The sequence below is a fragment of the Phalaenopsis equestris genome, unplaced genomic scaffold, assembly GCF_001263595.1.
Source record: "Phalaenopsis equestris unplaced genomic scaffold, ASM126359v1 Scaffold000272, whole genome shotgun sequence".
NCBI lineage: Eukaryota > Viridiplantae > Streptophyta > Magnoliopsida > Asparagales > Orchidaceae > Phalaenopsis > Phalaenopsis equestris.
In genome coordinates, this window is record NW_018164714.1 from 303,661 (window position 1) to 326,268 (window position 22,608).

The window sequence follows — 22,608 nt, forward strand, 5'->3', positions numbered from 1 at the left end:
AGTCGATGTCATCATTAGGAAACCATGGCATAAGCATTCACTACGATATATGAATTGCTTTGTTTTTTCTACTTACGGTTGATATGATGTATACATCAACTAAACAATATTTTTTTAGTCAAGGTACCTAGTGATTTACCTTTTAAATAGCTTTATTTTTATGAGCATACATTCATTCTTTCTCTTCTCGCACTCGATGCTAGGCCTCGCATTTTGAGATGATCGAAGAATGTGAGCTGGAGCTTAACATCTATACATAATTTTTTTTGGAACTCGACCTGGACTAGTAGCACATTTGTACTATAAATTTTACAAAAAAACAGATGAGAACATGTTATTCGATTGATAGATTTATGTAGGTTTTTTATTCCCTCGTGAATTTAAGGGATGAGGAGCAACTCCTTGCTCCATCAATTCACGATGTTGTGGTATTGTGGTAGTTTCGTAGATGTATCATTGTTGTTTTCTTATACAAACACAGTCAAATTACCACAGAATTATTAATAAATTACCACAAAAAAACTACAAAATTACTACAAAAAAACACAATAATACCAACACAGTACTAATAAATTATAATCACAAAACCACATGTCATTCTAAGTGAAAAACGGAAACAACATTATTACCAATTATAAAACATATTTATGGATAGTCTGCATATGAAATGGACAAAACATCTAGAAAAATGACATACTATAAACTTATGTGAACATAATACATTGTTTCCAACAATGAATAAGGCTTTGTATGTTTCACTCATGTTATGTAATATTATAGTCAATGGAATCCATCATCGAGTTGATATATGTTTGTGTGGACTGTGGTGCACTTCAAGATGCATAGAATTTCTATTATTTTATAGTAATCATGAGCATATGATTAAGAAAATACACATATATTAATTTAATAGATTAGAAATGACTTTTAAAAAATGCTAAGGAAAATGAAAATCAGACCCGCATGAAATAATCTGACATAGAATTTCTATTATTTTATAGTAATCATGAGCAGATGATTAAGAAAATACACATATATTAATTTAAAGATTAGAAATGACTTTAAGAAAATGCTAAGGAAAATGAAAAGCAGACCCGCATGAAATAATCTGGATCTGACATTGCAGATAAACAGGTGCCACATGAGGAAATGATTGATTATTCAAATGATGAAGGCTCTTTCTCCTTTATTCTGTTATAAAATAGAGAATTAGTTAGATAAACTTCATAATATATACAAGTGAGTTGATATAGTATACAAGAATATATACTTTCGACTCTCTTATTTTTCTCTTAATGCTCTTTTAATCTAGAATTAGATATACTCTTTGGCGCATTTTAGCTTGGTCCTTTAATTTCACAGTGCATTCTCTCTTCTCGGTCTTCTTTTTGTTTGGCTTTTGCGTCAATTAAATTGATTTCTCACTCAATATCTAGTGAAAATTGTCAGGTAATTTTTTTAATGATATATATAATTCATATTCTTTATTTCCTTGGGCTTTGGTGCTTATTTGATATTAAAATTTATGGTTGTAGGTGTGAAATATAACATCACTAGAATAACCATTCTTCACTTGTCTCTTTGAAATGGCTATATTCATTACAAATATAGAAATCTCTTTTAGCATCAATAGACTATCCCAAGAGGAGATATTTATTAGGTATCTTCGTGGTATTTTCTATGTTAAAAACTCTTATGCGGTAGGTACATAATAACCTCATCATCTCAATTGTTGTTTAAACTACAACTTATTTCAGAAGTTCTCTTCTCAAATTTAACAATTCAATGTTTACATGTCCCTTTATTATCAAAATTTTTAATGTAATAATATAAATGACCATTAGCAAGTAAATATACAACACGACTACTACCCCATGTAGAGGCTCTTCTTCAAAAAATGAATACAAATTCCTTAAATAGAATGAAGTCGCTTACTTTAGCACAGGGCTACTTTTAGCAATAGGAACAGTTATGGATTGAGTGCATCTAAAATCCTCGTCCTTCTTATTTCATCTTCATGTTTTGATGATATTTTCAAGTCTGAAAAAATAATCGGTGATAAAGCTTATTAGCTTGGAGATACCGCGACACACATTATATGTAGACTTGCTTATTTGTTTTGCAAAGACCTCTAATACAAATATATCTTTATTAAATGTTGTTAACCACTTATTTCTAATATCGTACAAATCAGATAGCCAAACATTATTATATAGGTTATCTTTTTTAATAATATTTATACACGTTTGTTCAAATTTTTCTTCAGAATCACACTTACTCATACATGTGTCAAATAGATCATTTATTGCCTTATTACCATTGTAGCAATGAATTTTTGAAGAAATTTTTTTAAATATATGCCACCGACATAATCAGTGATGAGTATGTGGTAATGAATCTTTTATAGCTCTCACTAGGGCTTTATTCTGATCAATAAATTTTATTATGGGATGCTTATCATCCTTTTTACAAAGAAATATTTTGAATAATTAATTTAACGACTCCATTGTCTTATCTAATAAAAACCTCACTTTAAAAAGAATATTTTGCCAATGTTGGTTTATACAAAAAAAAAGCACAAGAAAGTTGTATTTATTCAATATAACTTATATAAAAAATTATAACATCTCCAAAACAATTATAATCAAGCTTTGACGTGTCATCATTCCAAAAAAAACTGATCAACTTACCAAAATCATCAATCTGGAAGTTTCATGTAAACATATTATATGCAATTTATCTCTGTGTGAGCAATTATATTTAAAAATTAGTGTCACCATGTTCAATTCTTGTTATTCTTTCCTTTCGAATAAAACTGAATGCATCTCTTTTTTTTACATCCAATTTTAGTCCACAAACTTTCATAGCAAAAAAATTGAATGCATCTGTAATTATAATCTCTGCTTCTATCATCGATTTCCGCACATCTCCATTAATATCACTAATCTTCTGGTTGAATCTTAGAAGTTGCTCGCCAGGTTTTGCAAAGGAGTGATTATTACTTTTTATAATTTTTTTAATTGTCCAATTGCCTTCAATATCAACTTTATATGGAATCATTACTGAACAAACACTCCTGGTGTCTGTTTTTTTAAACTTCAGTGCGTTGTCGAGCTTATGTTTCTTTTTAAAACTAGCTTTACCACATAAAATGTCATTCAGTTTTATATTCCTTAAAAATATCATGGTCCTTTCAAACAGTAAATCCAATGCGATGTGCATAAACACGTACATATTATATACCTCTTTTTCATTGTGCACAAGGATGCAAAGCACGTACATAAACGTACTATATACATATTATTTGTGCATGTTTTTTATTTGAATATTGTCATGCTTGAGTTTGTTTAGAGGCAATACAAGAATTGGTCTCACTATACTCTGATTTTATTTATTGTTATGCAGCTCCTATGATAACTGTATATTTTCTTATTGTTACGTGCTTTTCTCTTTTCATCCTTATATTTTCTCATAAGACAGATATAGGATATGAAATAAACTTGGCGAAGGGAGTTTTGCATGGACACTTGTCTGAGAGCAATTCAAACGTTTAAGTTGTGATTATGTTTTTTAGTAGCAACTCATGATAAAAATCTTGAAAATTTAACAATATTATATGTTGACATTATTATAATTGTGAATACTCATTAAAGGATGAATAGTCATCCACTTTAACAACCTCTATTTCAGACATAGAAGGTCCCTCATAATTAAAATAACGTTCTTAAAATATAAGTAGTTAACCAGGTATACTTTAAGTCATTTAGTAATTAACTCAATCAATTTGATCAAGACTCAACTTTTAAATTGATTATAGTAGTTTGGAGTTCATATTAATAATCATTTAATAATTATCAGTTATAGGAGATTAAATATTTAAAATATTTAAAAATAATAATTTAAGCATATATAGTAATTTTTAGTGAAATTTAAGATTATTTTAGGCCTAAAAAGAAAAGGAAAAAAAAAAACAAGGGGCCAAGCAAATGAAAAAGAAAAAAAAAGAAGCGCCCAATAATTTTTTAGAATAAGCTTAAAGTTAATCATGAAAATTAAAAATGAGAGTCTAAATCTTTTCCTAATTAATAAGACTTAAAATCTTTCTTAATAAAATTCCTATGATATCATATTTAGGAAAAAGTTAAGTGATTTTGGGTTGGTTTGTTGACTATTAATTGATTTAAAAATGTCATTAGAAAATGAAGAAATGTCAATCACTCCAATTTATGAATTTTGAGACATACTTAGGATCAAAAAGAGGGAAATTAAAGAAAGGGTTGCGCTATTAGATATTAATGAAAATTTGTCTCTAAAATGTTTTTTTATACCTTTTATTTTACTTACATAATACATTAGAGCTATGAAATTATTTGAATCATAATTAGAAACGAGATTACTTTAGGGCTAGCAATACGTAAGTTTGTGGGAATTGATACAATATAAATTTAAGTGATTTATATACTTTAAATATCATATTTTATTCCCAACTTACCACAAATTTATGTTTGTGGAAGATTTTTTTGTGGTATTCTGTAGGTTCTAGGGGTTGAATGCACGCTATGAAGCCAAAACACGAAGCGAGCAAAATTGCTTGTCTAGCAAAATTATGCCATTTTTTGGCGTAACTACGCTAACATCTTCGTGTGTCTAGCATAACTATGTCAGATCGAGCATGCTTATCGCTTATGTCATTTTTTGACATAATTATGCGGGCACAAGCATAATTATGTCGCAGTCTGACAAGGTTTATTTCGATTTCTTTTTGCGTTTTGATTTTGGCAAGAGATGTAAAAATAGATGCTTGGGGAAGCCCTAGAGGAGGGGTGTAGAGTTTCAAGGGTTTATTACAACAAAAATCAGGGATTTATTTCAAACCCCAAAGACTTTCTTTATCTTCCATTGTGGAGGAAAATTCCAGGGTAATTTTTATTTTAAGTTTTGAGTGATTTTATGTGCGAGAGAGATTGAATGCTATGGTGTGAGGGAGATTATTGAGAGATTCTTATTGTACAGTGGGGACTTTGCTTAGTACGATGTTTGTAACTTCCACCACTTATTTATTCAATGTTTGCAATAAAATCTTCTATGCTTTTTTTATCTCCTGTCTCGTAGCTGATATACTTTCATGTCTTTGTGATGCAAGAGTAGCTTTGCTCCATAAGTGTTTTCAATACTTTTTAACTATGCATATTGATGTGTTTACCTTTTGATAGTCATTTACTCATAATATGATCAATTGGGATGTGAAACCTCTTATGATCTATGATTTCTAACCGTCTCCTAGTGGAATAAGTAGGTTAAAACTTAGGGCCATTTGGGGTAGCTTAAAACAATGAAGGTGTTTTTAAAAACGCCGCCTTGTTGTTTGTTTCATGTGTTGGTGTCGCGGATGTGAAAACGGAAGTTCGCTTGTTATGATAAACACCGGCCGCAGGATCGACCCCGTGGCCGACGTCTTCCCTCTGTTTTTCTCATCTATTTCCTCACATGCCCTCTGTCTTCTACCTCGCTCGACTGCATCTGCCTCCCTCTCCTGTCCCTTCTGATTGCTGCTTTCACCAGCATGCCGATCGAAACTTCTCAGCCCGAGAAGTGCAGCGAAAATTTGCTGCCAAGGACTTGCTCTCAAGCTAGATGAGGAGTCGGAGCCGTGGATCTACTCTCGCTGACTGACGATGCCTCTGTGATTGAACGACAGAAGCACTGACTTTGGCATTGGGATGGCAAGGATGTGAAGATGACTGTGTATTTGAGCAGAGAGGAGTTAAGATTGATCGACTAATTTGAACTGCGCAACCCTTTACGAATCGCCTCAACTCTCTGCCCTACTTACAGTTCTCACAACATAGCCTAACCAATTGGTCGCCTACTGAAGATTCTTTTATTATTATTTTTTTAATTTTGTTCTTTTATGGTTAGGGTGTGTCAAAAACATTTCCTGCGAACCCCTGATTTGGGTTAAATTGAAATGCAATCTTACTGAAACATGTTTTTTATTTATGGTAATTTTGTAGAGGGAGATGGATTTATTTTGGAGGTTAGAGTGGTGATAAATGAGCAATAGGTGGTAAGGAGATTAGGAAGATCAATTTTTTTATGGTATTTTATAGGATTTCATTGTATTTATCTGTTTTCTCTTTGGATCGTTGGATCGTGATTTTCCCGACACAATGCCAGGATGGTTTTCTTTAGCTGGAAAAACAAAGGGACGTCCTTTGGTTTGCATTTACATGCTCTTTGGTTTGAATTTACAAGTACTTTGATTTGCTTTTATAAGTGACATTTCTAGGCTTGAAGGCAAGGATGAGAGTTTTGCTAGTTATTTTGGCAAACATTTATGGCTTTCCGGTTCTTCTGATACATGACTTTGTTAAACATCCGTTAAAACGGCAAGTTGACCTGTTTAAAAATTTCCTTAAGTTTTATCAGAGTTATTTATGGTGTTTACAAGTATCTGCAAGCTGAAAAGATGAAGGGTTGAGTTTTTTTTATCGTGCCCAGGGTGAGTATTATTGCTCTTTCTATGTATAGCCTGCTTTTTTTGTGTTTGCACTCAATTTGTTGGCTCACTTGGATTGATGCTTCCTCAATATTTTCAGTAAGTTTCTATTTTGAAAATGATTGAAGCTTTAAAACTTTATTAGTTTTATATTTTCAGTAAGTTTTTATTGTATACCACTTAACAAAATCTTCAAAAAATATTATTTTTTCAAAACATTCTCAAGCTTTATCTGTTCATTTGAAAATTCTTAAGCTTTACCTATTCATTTATGGAGGCTCATTTTCAAAACACCGCATCTAGTTTGAGTGCTTCCATTTCTACTGCATCCCAGTTGGACAGGTTTGCTCAAGTTTATGGAGTATCAGAGACGAGCAGCCTGAAATTTGAACTGCGCAACCCTTTACGAATCGCCTCAACTCTCTGCCCTACTTACTGTTCTCGCAACATAGCCTAACCAAGCTGTTTGATTTGTGCAATTTGTAAATAGCTTATTTGCAATTTTTTTTAGTTGAATGAATACTCTGTGTAGCAAAATTTGTTATTTTCTCAATCAAATTAAAGATCAAATGTTAAGATAAGAAAATACAAAAAAGTGTAGAAAATACAAAAAGGTGTAGTTACATTTATATAACTCAAATATATCCGATCACATCAAGCGAGCAAAGTTACGCATACAAAAGTAAAATTCCAAACGCACAATGATCGTTTTCCAAAACAGAGTATTCATTCAACTAAAAAAAATTGCAAATAAACTATTTACAAATTGCACAAATTCACAACATAGCCTAACCAATTGGTCGCCTACTGAATTAACCAAAATGATCGTTTTCCAGAATGAGTTGTTTTCCAAACGCACAAACCAAACAGCCAGACAACTTATCTAGATCAGCTGCTCTTCAGCAGATTATCAGGTAAGCTGCTTATCAGCAGAAGCTGGATAAACTGCAGCTGTCCCAAACAGACCCTTAGTAACCTAATGGAATAAGCATATTGTCATTAGGAAATGACAATATATATAGAGGATCCAAGAAATCATAGGAAATGTTGCATGGTCAAGTCCCTCTTAAGTGTAGTATGATTTTTGAATCTTTTCAAGACCTAGAAATAAGCTAATCAAGATTGTGTTCCTAGTTGTCAACTATCATATAGGAGAACTCAAAGACAAAATATCAAGAAAACATTATTCGGTGTCGCATGAACATGAGTTACATAACTTTTAAGGGAGTCAAAGTTACTTCATGACTTTTCAACTATTTCTTTTTGGTATATTTTCGTGTTTACACTTGAATAAATTTAAACTATAATCAGTGGTGCAGTGCATTAGAACTTCCTCCATGAGGAATATTTTGACAAATATTCTCGTGGGTTCAATATACAAACTCACTTTTCATATATTACTAGATCAACACATATACTTGCATGATTAACCAAACTAGATCATAATAGATTTCAAGCATCGGCTACCCTAAATATAACTAATCATGAACGCTATAGTCGATGGCTATAATAGTGATAGTTGGTCAAAAAGATTGTATTTGGAAGTTTAACAGTAATAATCACAAAGATCATAGTTGGTTGTTGCACAGATAATAGTTAGTTATAAAGATCATAGTTAGAAGCTGTAATATCGTCAATTTATCGTAAAGATCATAGTTGGTAACTGCAATAGTGTTGCTTGGCCATAAAATCTATAGCTATAATCTGTAGTAATAGTTATTGGACACAGGCTGTAGTTTAAGGTTGTAATATCATCAATTGGTCACATAACAGTAGTTGGTGAATACAATAGCGTCAGTTGGCAACATGAGACATACTACAACAGTGTTAATTGGCCATAAAGGCCTTAGTTGGAATTTATAGTCGTAATTGGCCATATATGTCTTATTCGATGAGTATAATATCATTAGTTAGCCATATAAATTGTAATTGGAGATTGCCAATGCGTCAATTGATCACAGAGGCTATAGTTGAAAATTATAATAGTAATAGTTAGCCACATAAGTTAAAGTTGGTGACTGCAATATTGTTACTGGACCGCATAAGCCATATTTGCTCATTACAATAAAGTTAGTTGGTCGCATAAGTCGTAGTTAGTGACTGCAAAAACGTCGGTTGGTCATAGATGTCATAGTTAAAATTTATAGTAGTAATTGGTCAGATAGACTGTAGTTTGTGACTACAATATTGTCAACCAGCTATATAGGCCATAATTGATTATTCTCTAAAAAGACCATAGTTTGAAGCTGTAGCAATAGTAGATGACCACAAAAGTTGTAGTTGATATCTATAATAACATTATTTGGTCACATAGGATTTAGTTGGTCACTACAATAGCATCAATTAGCCACATAGACTATAATTGGTGATTGCAAATGCATCAGTTGAGCATAAGGGCTGCAGTCAGCGGCTAACCCCTCGCTCAGAACAAGGTTATAATTTTGCATTAGACTCTGTATTTGTTGGTAATATACATGTGTTAGGAACAACCACCATACTTGAGATTTGATATCAGTAGACAAAGGTCACCGGCGGAGGTGAGCAAGGGTGGTAAACGATGGTCAATAGTGGATGACATGAAGTGATCGATGGTTGCCGAAGACTACAGAGGTTGTAAGTTATTGCCGAGATTTCAATACAAATTATATGTTAGAACCATATTTGAGATATGAAATTAGCAAGAAAGGGTCTTCAACGATAATGAGCAGAGGTGTCTGACAATGTCGATGGCGACAAACAGATGGTGGTCCACGGTGGTCAATGACTCCAAAGACCGAAAGTTATCATCAAATATTCAATACAATGTTATACATTATATTTGTATTTGAGATTCGATGTTAAAAAGTAAGGGTTGCCAACATCCATGAGCAGGGACAGGCATCAGTTATCGACGATTGCCAACGGGTGGTGGTCGTCGGTGTTTATTGACGACTACGAAGGTTTGAAGTTATTGTTGGGGCTCCAAAACATCAGGATATGTTGCAACCATATTTGAGATATGATATTAGAAAGCAAGGGTCACCAATTACGACAAGCAGGGACGACAACGGTTTTTGACAGTGACTGACAGATAATGATCGATGGTTACGAGGCCCATAAGTTATTTTTGGGTCTCCAATACAATATTATGCATTATGGTCTTGTTTGGGATAATACGTTAGCAAACAAGAGTTGCCGATGGTGGCGAGCAAGCGTGGTCAGCTACATATGGTGATCAATTGTGATTGGTGATTATAAATGCCAGAAGTTATTGTCGGGACTTCTGTCCAAAATAAGGTCAAAATTGCTTATCTTCTACTCCCCAAGCAAATATATGTGGTATATTTATAACGTATGATGTAGGGATATTTTAGTTTTTATGACAAATAACTTCCCGAACCATTTGATCGAATGAACCACATTGATCTCTATTAATCATATGAAATTATTTGGTGATTTGATAGCCTCAATGACCTCAAAATTAAGCAACATAAACTCTTTGGATTCCTTACGACTAGACACTCAATTTGAATATAAATGTCATATTTGAAGTACATTTGACCATTACTCGACTATCCAAAATCTCAAAACATATTTTAATGGCTTGATCTGGGCTTTATTGTATTTAGGTAGACCCAATTTTGGTATCATATGTTTTTTGTGGTAAAGGCTAGTTTCACCATAAATTCATGAAATATACTGAAATTGAAATATTTCTTATTATAAATGCTACAAGATTCTCCATAGATGATAATAAATTCTTCATACATTAGAAATCAACATAGTAAATGATGTTTTGTTTGATTTGCTAGAGTAAAGAAAATATATATTTAAATTATTTAATGGACAATTGTCATATTAAAACATAACACGAGAGAATATTACATCAAAACTCCTAAAGCAATTTGTGTTCGGAGTCTGATAGTAGGGCGCCTTGTGTCAAATGAACCCCACCGCAATACACTGATACTGACTAGTGTTAAAAAATGGTAGAACCCACTTGACACATGACACCCCACTATTTGACTCAGAATGCATATTTGTTTCAACATAACACTTCCTCAAAAGCCTACTATGGATGTCAACCATTCAAATTTTACTTACTGCCTCAGAAGAATTCCAATTCCCGCTCGTTGTTCTCTCTCTGAATTCAAACATCGCGCGTGCAATTTATCTCCCCGACAAGTCAGCACTGTTGCAGGTATGTCGACGAAACCCTAACGGGGTGTTTGGCGAAGCTCCTGCATTTTAGCGTTTGGCTATAAATCCGGTGATAAATCGCTACCAAACGCCGTCCCTGCAGCTGAGCCGTCGCCACTCTCCTCTCATGTCTAAATCGACTGCGCGCTGCCGCACACGGCAGCAGGAGAATGCCGTCCATGAGCAGCCGAAGCTCGAATCCTTATCATCATCAGCGCGCCGTACTCGGCTTCGGGAACATGCCGTTGATGAACAGCCGAAGCTCGAATCCCCTTCTTCCTCTGTGCGCCGTACTCGGAATCGGGGTAATACAGTCGATGAGCAGTCGAAGATCCTTGAATCCCCCTCGTCTTTGCGCCGCACTCACCAGCGGGATAATGCGCTTGATAACCAGCCGAAGCTCATTGAAACACCTTCATCCTCCGTCCGCTGTACTCGGCAGCGGCAGGGTGACGCCGGTGAGCAGAAGACGGTAGAATCATTGAAGAGAAAAAGTTTGGTAGCTTCTGAGTTTGCTAACGGTTTCCTTAAAAAAGCTGAGGGTTCTGTTGCGTATGAAGGACAGAGCCCGTCGCGGAAGAAGATAAAGGCGCCCGCCCCGGAAGTGGTGAATAAGCTTGAAGACGATGAGGGAATGGCTTTGGATCTGCAAAAAGAAAACGAAAACAAGGTAGAGGAGGAAGGGCTGTGTGAAGAGCCAGCTGTGAATTCGTCTGACAAGAAGAAATGGGCGGCCGGAAAGAAAGTAGTGAAGAGACAGGAGGAGTCAAGCAGCAGATTTGCGGGTGATCCTGTTCCTGTCAGTGAAGCTCAAATGAGATGGCCGGAGAGATACACGAAGAAGGTAATTAGCAGCCCTAAACATGGTATACTAAGGGGGTGTTTGGTAGCATCCATATTAATAGTGTTTATCCGTTGGATCTAATAATAGTCATCATATTTAGAAAAAAAAAAAAAAACAAAAAACTCAAGTTTTATGGATTTTAGAAATGTTGGATTCAAGGTCTCGATTCATGTTAAATCCGGATTTAATAAATTCAACAAGGAGATAGTTTTAATGAATATGAATTTACTAAATCCCACCAACACTAAATTCTTTATGTAGCCAACACTCTGTGAGAATGCGTAACAAATGAATCATGCGAAAATTAAATTTGTTTTAATCGTGTTTGAACCCTAAGAGGTTAGATTTAAGAACTTATCCGCTAAATAAAATGGTCTCATATTTTGTAGAATATTGGCTGATAGAATGAATAATTTTTATCTACTTGATTGAAGTGCTCACACTGCCCTTGAAAAAGTGTATTTATTTGTTTTCTGACAAAAGTAGAATTAATGCATCTAGCAATAATCAAATTTATAATCTTAATTACATATATTTAAGGGTATTAAGTATTAACTTAAAAATTTGTTTGCATGATATCATTTGATTACCCTTCTTGAAATTAAGTATCTAAATGAATTTAAATTTTCATTAGTAATTAAAGCTTTTTATTTTGACTAATTAACATTGTTAATTATTTGCCCAACTGAAATTGTTAATTAAAATGTTCTGTTTATTTTGAAATTAGGATTAATTCTTTATGTGTAGGAAACTAATCAAATAAGCTAGAACCTTCATTTTCCAAAGTGAAATCCATTTTTCCTTGTCTAATCAGACAACATTCAAATTATACAAATAAGGAAAAAATAACTCAATCATTTATCCTCAATCAACCTTTATTATTTAGTATTCTACTTTTCATTTAATAAATTTTAGCCAAATTAAATTTTATTTCTAAGATTTATTAAATACTTATTCATTAGATCAAATTTGATGATTTCCATTTTATAAATGCGATGGTTTTTTTTGAAGTTTTAATCCTCCCCATTATTGAACTAGGTCTTTATGTATTTGAAGGTATTTGTTTATTGTTTTCTAAATATGATTATTAATGTATGTTATTGATAGTTATTTGCAGATTTTTTAATAACTTATTGTTGATAGACAGCAGTCAAACATAAAATATCCAATAACATGTGTGATTAATTATGTTTATTTTTTGGATTAGGAAAAATGTGAAGAAAAGATCATAATAAAAATATAAAATTACTTTTTTAGAAGAATTTAATTGATATAATTAAAAAAAACAATAGAACTAAAGTACAAAGGCTAGCAAAATTTTGGATTTTAGAGCAATAGATCATATTATTAGAGCCCAAGGGTTTCTTTATTTTTTATAATGATTAGTACATCATTGTTAAAGCTTAATCAACTTAGAGTTTTCTTTTTTTAATTCAATTCCTATAAATATTGCTATGCTTATTCAACTCTTTATGAATTGTAATCCTTAAACTATGCTTGATTTATGGAATTAAGATGCTTAATTAATTTTATTAAGATTTTGAATCTTAATTAAAATTAATTGTACATTAAAATTTAGCAGGATAATTAATAATCTTAATGAACTTTATCATTTAAACGTAAAGCTAGGATTGGCTGCCGAATTCTTTGGAATTATTAGCTAATGAAACAATTTTATGAGTTCGATCCCTTAATAAGTTGTATTCATATTCATTACGTCAAAAATGCCTATTTCATGTTGATCTAGTTTGCTTTCTCTTTTTGCTTGAAAATTGAATTAAAATAAAGCAAATAGAGAAATTTTTGTATATGCATTTCTCTTTAAAATTTGGTAAGTTACTTGTCAAGTTCACCTTCAATCACACGTTAACTTGTTGAATTATATTGTAATGTACTTGCATAAGAAGAGCTTGGGAATTAAAGGGGATTGGGGAAAGTGTAAAATGGAGTAGGAGTTTGGAAATTATGAATTAATTGTGAAATAAAATTTACATGCTTAAAAATATGATTTAATTAGGGCTGTCAAAAATTGACAAAACATGTCAACTTGAATTGAGTTTGATTAGAATTTACATGCATACTAGATGTTTTTTTTGTTTGCTCACCCTTGAAGGGGAGTTTTTGTTTTTGCTCGCTCTGAAGTTTTTCGCTTGCTTGCTTTCGGGGGGGGGTTTTTTTTTTTTTTTTTTTTTTGCTTGCCCCAAAGGAAAGTGTGTTATTTGCTCGCCTCTAAAGAGACTTTTTTGTTTGTTCGCCCCAGAGGGAAGTATTTTTACTTGTTCCGAAGGGGAGTATTTTGTTGTTAACGTCTTGTTCACTCACTCGGAATTGAGTTTCTCGAGTGTCAGTTGAAAATGGGTCAACGTTAGATAAATTTGTGTAATAACACAACCTAAATTATGAAGTAACACTCTCTTTATTTGCTGGATGAAGTGTCAGCTAATCAGAAATGACCGAGCAGTGTGCAGGTAAAGTTGATCTACTTGTTTTGACCGTTGAAAGTTTACAATTCGTTTTACGGTTCTCACCTCGTAGTCATAACCTCTAGGAAGACGACGAAAATGATATTTCCAGCTTTAGACCAGTTGTTGCATGAACTCTTTAACACACTTATTGTTTGGAGTGTCTCTGAGATGTATTTTTTTGTTGTTGTTGCTTTTCTTATTGTTGAAAATATTTACGTTCACCATATTTTTTAGGTTGTTGAATTCAAATTTATTTTGTGACGCATACTCAAGGATCGTGGTAGGAACCTTGAGAGGAAAAAGAGACGAAGAAGTGAAAAAAAAATAATAACATGCACAAACTTGTCTCGTAGAGAGAATTGGGATATCCTCGGGCTAATTGATCGTACATATATATATATATATATATATATATATATATATATATAGACACACACACACTACACACACTATAGGAGTACAAAAGAAAAAAAAGAGATTTTTTTTTTACAGAAGATGAATCTAGAGAAAAAAGCCAAAAGCCCTTATATTCCTCCTTGTATATGGTATGATTCCTCTATTTATAGGAGATAGAGGGATCAAGTCTAAAATTATATGCTTTCCTCTACTTTAATGGGGAATTTACATATTATTATCTTTTTATCGGATCCGCTTTAATGAGAGCTGCATATTTTTATGTTGCATTTTGATATTCATAATCATTTTTGGCACTTTTTCGTCATCTATTTTTTTATCTAGATTGTTGAGATTTGTGTAGGTCATTTTTGGGTGTAAAATTAGTAATTAGTTTGTACACAACTCTTGATTAGCATACAACTCTTGATACTTGATTAGCATACAACTCTGATACTTGGGTATTTAAGAAATTCTTGTTTTCTTGGATTACAATTGTTAGTTTTAACTCAAAAAGTGGTAGATATAACTTTCTTTCATATAGATAATTCTTTATTTGCATTATTATTTCTCAAAATTATTGTTATCAAATTGATTGATTTTCACACCTTCATCTTTTTGCACTGTTGCTTCTACTTTAATTGAAGAACACAATCGTACTTATCTTTGATATTAATTACTAAAGAAAAGCTTGGCCTTAAAAAAATGAACCCAAAAATGGGGAAAACAATATATGTGAATGCAAAAATAGATGGTTTCTATGGTTTGATGAGAGTTGTTTATGACTACAACTGCATTCAAAGACAAATGACCATTAATTTGGAGACAAACTATGTTGTATTTCTTGATCTTCTCTCATTTTCACTCATTTTCAACTTTAAACACAATTCTTGTATTGGTTAAACTTATCAAAAAATATTATTTTTATGTTTGACCATTTTGTTGGTTACTTGATATCGTTACAGTCATCAATGTTATTTTTTGAAGACTTTTAACTTTCAATTGTCATTCTTAGTATTTTAGAGGAGGCAATATTACATTCAGACTTGTGGACGATGACATGAATCCCAACACACTATGCTTTTGGCGGCGTGGTATGATTCACACTGTCGACCACACGTCTGTTTATTGGACGTAATATTTTCTCTTTTTAGAGGGCAATGTCTAAAATTTAACAAAGAAACCCTTTTGAATGAAATAAATTAAAATAACTTTTAATCTCTTATCATATTACTGATGTAGTTTCAATTTTAGCATAAGGTTGAATAAGGAAAGAAATTAAGTAATACCTTGCAACTATTGCTTTGTTTTTTTTTTTTAATTTATAAAGTAACATGTGTTGGTAGGTATAAAGAACTAGGTGTAAACAGCAGCTCTAGTTTGGCATCCATAAATTTTAAAAATAAACTAAAATTTATTAAAAATTTTTTGTTATGGACGTGATTATGGAAAATACACTTCACAGTTACAATTGATTCACGAACCATGTTTATGACCATGTGAATGTAAATTTTTGGATAAACTGTGAGGATTATTAAAATTTAATAGATTTATTTAATCCTTCAGAATAGTCAATCACTTCAATTTCACTTTACAAACATTTATTTTAAATTTCTGCAAGTTCAAGTATCTTGTTAGATTTAACTTGGCTATAATAATTAGTTGAAATTGTTAAGCAAATTTTTCTTTATTGTTTCTTATTCACTTGAGAATAAATAAATGAAAGAAAAAAGGTAGATAATAAATGAGCCTTGTGATTACGTTGTTGGTGTGATTAAATGCATTGCCATAGCATGATAAACGAAAGTGCAAGCAATTTAGTTGATTAGTTTTTGTCCTGCCGTAGCGTTTATGAAAATTTGGCTTCATTTTGCTAGTAATTTGTTTACTATTCTTTTTATTTGAAAACGATGAAGCAAACGGAAGTTAATTATGTTTTTTCTGCGTGGATTTTTTTGTTTGGTTTTTTTTTTTATGAACTTGCTTTATTTCATTGCATTTGCAAAAATACTTCATACATTTTCCCCATTGTTTAATTGTTTGTGTTTTTTTAATCTTTCTAGGCTGGTGGGCGAAAGTCACTATCTTCATCGGTCTATGGAAAGTACGCTTCTTGACTGAAAGCTTGCATCTTTTTTTTTTTTAAATAAAACATTTTATTTATTCTACATGAGTGGGATCGTCTCCATTTTCTTCAATAGTTGCACTATCTAATCGCTTTATCTCACCTATCAAATGCAATTTTGGCTGTTGCATTTCCTCTCTCTTTTTTAATTTTGAACATGGTTTAATTAACACTTCTGTTTTGGAGAAATTATTAGTCTCAAGATATATAGCTGAGAAATTTTTGTTGCTAGCGATTGCATTCATCGTCAATGTCACCATTTCAACCATTTAAATTTTCTGTGGCAGCGAAGGTGATGATGAACCCGCCAAAGCAAAACTCCATTATCATCAGGCAATGGTTGATGACGTTACCTACAACCTCAATGATGACGTACATGTCAAGGTGAAATTCAACTGTATGGATTCGTTATATCTTAGGACAGTTATCTGCCAAAAAATTGTCTACGCTTCTAACCTCTTAGTTATTTCTATGATTACAAATTATATCAATACTAAAGATTCCATCTTATTCAGTTATACTATTCATGCAGCGTATAAGTTAACAATGCAATTGGTTTATATATGCAGTCATATTGGTAACACGTTTATGCTTTCTTAAATTTCATTAGTTGTACTTTCGTTTTTTGTGTTTCATTTGCATTGGTGCATTAACCTATCCTTTAACGGAAATTCTGCCTGTTCTTAGTAAAGTTTTTATAAACGCATGATTTACAGTCCATCTATAACTGAATAAAAATAATTCTTAGTTTTCTACCACTAAATCAAGTGCTTTTATTGCAAGTTCAATTTTGGTTGGAAAATTTTTCTTATGTCTCACTCTAATTGTGGGACATGTACATGATTTGTAAAAATCTCGTCATTTTCACTCAATATACTTTTCTTAATACTTTTCTAATCAAAATTATGGTCCGTGTGGACTTGAGGTTTTTCAGTTTCGTGATTGTGGCATGTTAGCTATGGATTACTACTATTATTATTATTATATTATTATTATTATTTGAGTATATTTTATCGTTACTGACTACTATTGCTGCTATTTTTTTTGTTAAACTTGCATAGTGATACAAGCCATTTCTGCTTGTTTTTTAGGCTGGTGATGATGAGCCAAATTATATTGGGCGTATTATTGAATTTTTTGAAACTATTGAAGGGAAGCTGTATTTTAGGACCCAATGGTTCTATAAAGCTGAGGATACTGTAAGTTATTTGATTCACAAAACATGTGTTTCAATTTTTTAGTCATCATAAATGATCTAATCAAACTTTTATTTTTTCTTGTAGGTAATTAGTTATCATGCCAATGACCATGATAAAAGAAGAGTCTTCTTGTCGGAAGACCAAAATGATAATGAATTAGATTGCATTGTTAGCAAAATTAGAATTATTCGTATAAAAAATAATGTAATTTCTAGTGTTTGATTAAAAAATCTTGACGTCTGCATTACATTATCTATATGACGTGTTATTTAATTATTTTGATTTTTATTCATTATAATATACTTTGTAGATTGGTTTGCCTATAAAAGATGAGATTCCGGAGTGTGATTATTATTATGATATGTCATACTCGCCCTCTTATTCCACTTTTGCTAGTCTCCCTAAAGGTACTTCTGGATATGTTTTGTTTATATTTAGCATTCTATTATTTATATATTTTATCTTTGTTATTGTGACTGCATGCCATGGTTCTATTGCCATAGATGATACTAGTGGTGTTAGCTCCTTGTCAACTACTTCAAGTGAGGAAGGTTTTGAACAGGCATCTTCTTCAACTAATGCCAATTTACTAGATTTGTACTCTGGTTGTGGAGCAATGTCCACTGGCTTGTGCAATGGCGCTCAACTTGCCGGTCTAAATCTTCACACTGTAAGCTGTGAACGTTAACTTAGTCATGAAACAAAAAATCACCTTTTTTTTCTTTTGGTTCATAATTTCATTTATTGTGAAGATCTTTCTCTAATTTCCCTTCTTAATTTATTTTGGTCATGTTTTTGTTGTAGACTTGGGCTGTAGATCTTAATTCATTTGCCTGCCAAAGCTTGCGATTGAATCATCTGAAAACCAAGGTATCCATCAAATGTCCATGGCTTGATGCTTGATTTAATTGTATTATTATAAACTATTTTCTTGTTAGTTCTATGTTAATGCATTCTGAGTAATTAATTATTGGTCCTTTATTATTGTTTTTTTAGTTTAGGGGGTGTTTGGCTGCAACTAAGATTTAAGCGAAATAGGATTTATTAATTCCGGTAAATCTGGATTTATCCAATCCAAATGCTCTAAATTCAGAATACTGTTTGTTCAATTTATGATTAAATCCATTAAGTTCTTTTACTGTGTTTGGCATAAATTCACTTATATGACTTTCTTCCTTAGCTAAATTTGTTAAATCCACATGATAGTCTGATTTAATAAACCCAGTTTTATGTTAGAAAATTAACTGAAGCCAAAGAAAATTGGATTTAATGAACTGTGGATTTAATTTTTCAGATTTTTTTGTTTGGTTGAATTAACATTGCATAATACATAAATCTCGCTTAACTCAGGCTAGCAAACACCCTCTTAGCTGTTCAAGATTGTACTAAAATTCTTTCCTACAAATTTACAAGGTTGAATTTTATTTTGAAGTTTAATCTAATGGAGAATCCGTGCTTTATTATTTTTTTTAATGATCAGGCATTAATCTTTTATCGTGGTTAAATTGAAGGTCCGAAATGAGAGGGCTGAAGATTTTCTTGTTCTTTTAAGAGAGTGGAAGAAATTATGTGAGAATTTTTCTTTGGACGTGAAACATCCACCGAAGCCCAACAAAGAGACGGATGATCTTAGTGATGATGATGGTGATATTGATTCAACTCCTGTATCTGAAGGGGAGTTTGAGGTGGATCATTTTGTGGATATTTGCTTTGGAGATCCAAATGAAATTGGGAAAAAGGAGTTGATGTTTAAGGTGACATTTGACACAAAGTGAAATTGCCTAGTCGTTCCTCATATGAAGATTTCTTAGAACCAGTTTTATATTTCTCAGGGTTCATGCTGAATGCTCTTTGCACATTTCATCTTTTTTGTATTTATTATTGAATAGGTGCGGTGGAAAGGATATGGAGCAAGTGAAGATACATGGGAACCCATTAGTGGCCTACGGTACTATTTTCATGTTTTATATAACTTGTTCTTTATTTGTTGTTAACATGTACTTCTTTAATCTTATGTAGCAAATGTTCAGAAAGAATTGAAAATTTTGTTCGAAAAGGATACAGAAACAAAATTTTACCTTTGCCTGTGAGTTACTTTTCAATTTGTACTTTATAAGCCCTCTCTCTCTATATATAGTTATGTATACGAATAATTATCTGTGGAGGCGCGTGGGTGTATCGTGGCCTGTTGGTAGAGCAGTCTCTTTGAAGGCCGTAAGTACCCTCAGGTCACGGGTTCAAATTTTCCTATGTAGAGTGTGGTATTCGAATATTTAGCACACCTAGGGATGACTGAGGCTCGTCTAATAGTCTTCGGTCATTCACCCACACACACACTTGTATATATATATATATATATATATATATTCATTTGATAAGGTTTACATTCACAATAATTTTGTTACGTTTTATAGGGAGTTGTTGATGTTATTTGTGGGGGTCCTCCTTGCCAAGGTATAAGTGGGTTCAACAGATTTAGAGATTTTAATAATCCACTTGCGGACATCAGAAACCAACAAATGGCTGTATTTATGGAAATTGTGGATTTTCTTAAGCCTAAATTTGTTTTGATGGAGAATGTTGTTGACATTCTGAAGTTTGCTGAAGGTTATCTTGGACGGTTTGCATTAAGCAAGCTGGTTAAAATGAACTATCAATCTAGGTTAGGAATAATGGCTGCTGGATGTTACGGTCTTCCCCAATTTCGAATGAGAGTATTTCTCTGGGGCGCTCAGCCAAGTGAGGTATTTTATATATGCAATGAGAGAATTTTGCCTACATACAACACAATTCTTTTGTTTATAAACCTGACACTTAAACTTTCATATTTATCTTTATAATATTTTGGTGTTATGAACCAATGCACAAAAAGCTGTACTTCTCTATTAAAATCTATGTATTAGTAATAAATTTAAATTTTTTGCATGTAAATATGAAAGTTTAGGTGTTAGATATATAAAAACATAGGAATTGTGTGGTATGTTTATAAATTATTTCGTATTTATTCTTATATTTTGGATCAATGTTATTAATATTGTTTTCATTTTCAGGTTTTACCACAATTTCCATTACCTACACATGATGTACTTGTTCGAGGTGGTGCACCTGTGAAATTTGAGGTAAATATAGATTTATTATATGGTAAAAAAATAATTAGTGTGGCAGAGAAGCATAATAACAGGTGATTCTATTTGTTTAGCAAAACATTGTTGCTTATAATGAAGGTCAACGACCACATCTTCCGAAGGCTTTGTTGCTTGGTGATGCTATTTCAGATCTGCCCAAAGTATGTATGATTTTTAATAGGATTTTTTAATTTAGACCCTTATTTTGTTGGTTGTGAAACTTCAGGCGGAAAATAATGAAGCAAGAGATGAGATGCCCTATGGAGGCCGTCCAAAAACAGATTTTCAGTACTCTATTCGCCTCACTGAACCTGGTACATACCATTAAAATCCTTTTTTTTTAAAGTAAAAAAAATGAGATGAGCCATGTTTAAGCTCCTTAGTGATGATATAAAAACTGTGTTAAGCAGGAAGCTTGCAAAACTTTAGAGTGTGTGTGAGTGAAGTGAACATTCTAAAAATTATAGTGTGAAGAGGAACAATTTTCGGAGAAGAAACCCATAACGGAGATAAGTGCAACAGAGAGTATGAACCGACGGATTTAAGTGTTGAAAGATCAAATGTTTAATTTCATCTGAGATGCACTGTCTTGTGGAAGAGAGCAGCACTCCTGAGAGAAAGGGCCGATGCCTAATGGCCAAAGAATCTCTTAGGATTTGAAAATAGAATGTGACTCCCAGTACTTCGATAGTGCTTGGTTGAGACTGATTGACCGATATCTGTTTGGGGATACTGAGACACTTCTATGGAGTAGGAATACGTTTTCAAGGTAAATCTCTGGTGTCGAGCCCCCAGAGAGGTTCCAAATTTCAACATTAGAGTCCTACAAGGGCAAGACTAATTTGATCGACGACCACATTACTTTGTTTGAGTCAATTGTGTTTGTTGAAGACCACTAAAAGAACGATTGAAAAGGAACAACCCTCGACTTTTTTCGTAGTCTAGGAGTCCACTAGAGATTCATGTAACACAAGCTTTTTAACATGCTATTAACGTTTCCCTCCAAATGAAGTAAAGGAGGTTTGACTCTTATAAATAGGGAACACGGCACAACTTGAAAGGGGGAGGATTTTCCATCCACTTTGACTTTTACCAAGGAATTATAATCTAAATTTTCAATATTTTAATTTTTTGCTTTTGCTTTTTTTTTTTTTTGGTGTGCACGATCTGTTACTTTGATAATTTCGAAGACAAATTTTTGTCCGACAAAAGTATATTTGATTATAACAAAAATTTTGCTTTTATTATAATCACATTTGAAGTAACATATTTTTATAGTATAAGCATTTTATGTTGTAATAGTTTTATAGTGTAACCATAGTATTTTGTAATCAATCATCCCATCTTCTTTACATCAAGGTTTTGATAGTTGTAGATAAGTTCCCTTCGATCATTTACAATGCTAGGTTTCTTCTAAGATATGTAACACTTAACTTTTACATTTTTAATTTTTAAATATATTTGCATTGCACAGACTTGGTGGACCCCTCTTGCAACCCAAAGAAGGCAATTCTACATAACACCCTGTTTGATCATAGGCCATTGCAGCTGAATGAAGATGACTACTTGCGTGTATGTAGGGTTCCTAAAAAAAAGGTTAGTTCTCTAATTATGATTTCTTAAATGAACCTTCTAGATTGATTCCCTTATATTTCTACTATTGTTGTAATTCTTGAGCTTTTTTAGTAATTTATTATTATTATTTTATTTATATATATATATATACATATATAGAGGAGTAATGTATTGGGAGAGCGATATATATATTTTTTTTTAGAT

The 22,608-nt window shown here is 32.4% G+C and overlaps 1 protein-coding gene across 2 annotated transcripts in view; it reads left to right on the forward strand.

Moving 5' to 3' along the window:
• Positions 1–10,609: 10,609 nt before the first annotated feature.
• The window catches only part of LOC110024734 (DNA (cytosine-5)-methyltransferase CMT3-like), a 13,725-nt gene continuing 1,726 nt past the window's right edge, over positions 10,610–22,608 (forward strand). The window contains exons 1-16 of one of the 2 annotated variants that reach the window (XM_020724865.1): positions 10,610–11,522; positions 16,444–16,484; positions 16,793–16,889; positions 17,597–17,704; positions 17,789–17,908; positions 18,015–18,111; positions 18,208–18,374; positions 18,509–18,574; positions 19,216–19,458; positions 19,594–19,652; positions 19,724–19,790; positions 20,119–20,448; positions 20,755–20,823; positions 20,904–20,990; positions 21,056–21,143; positions 22,304–22,425. In XM_020724865.1, coding sequence (XP_020580524.1) covers positions 10,806–11,522; positions 16,444–16,484; positions 16,793–16,889; positions 17,597–17,704; positions 17,789–17,908; positions 18,015–18,111; positions 18,208–18,374; positions 18,509–18,574; positions 19,216–19,458; positions 19,594–19,652; positions 19,724–19,790; positions 20,119–20,448; positions 20,755–20,823; positions 20,904–20,990; positions 21,056–21,143; positions 22,304–22,425 — 2,478 coding nt within the window. In that variant the 5' untranslated portion in view covers positions 10,610–10,805. The remainder of the gene's footprint in view (positions 11,523–16,443; positions 16,485–16,792; positions 16,890–17,596; positions 17,705–17,788; positions 17,909–18,014; positions 18,112–18,207; positions 18,375–18,508; positions 18,575–19,215; positions 19,459–19,593; positions 19,653–19,723; positions 19,791–20,118; positions 20,449–20,754; positions 20,824–20,903; positions 20,991–21,055; positions 21,144–22,303; positions 22,426–22,608) is intronic. The other variant, XM_020724866.1, reaches the window with a different exon arrangement.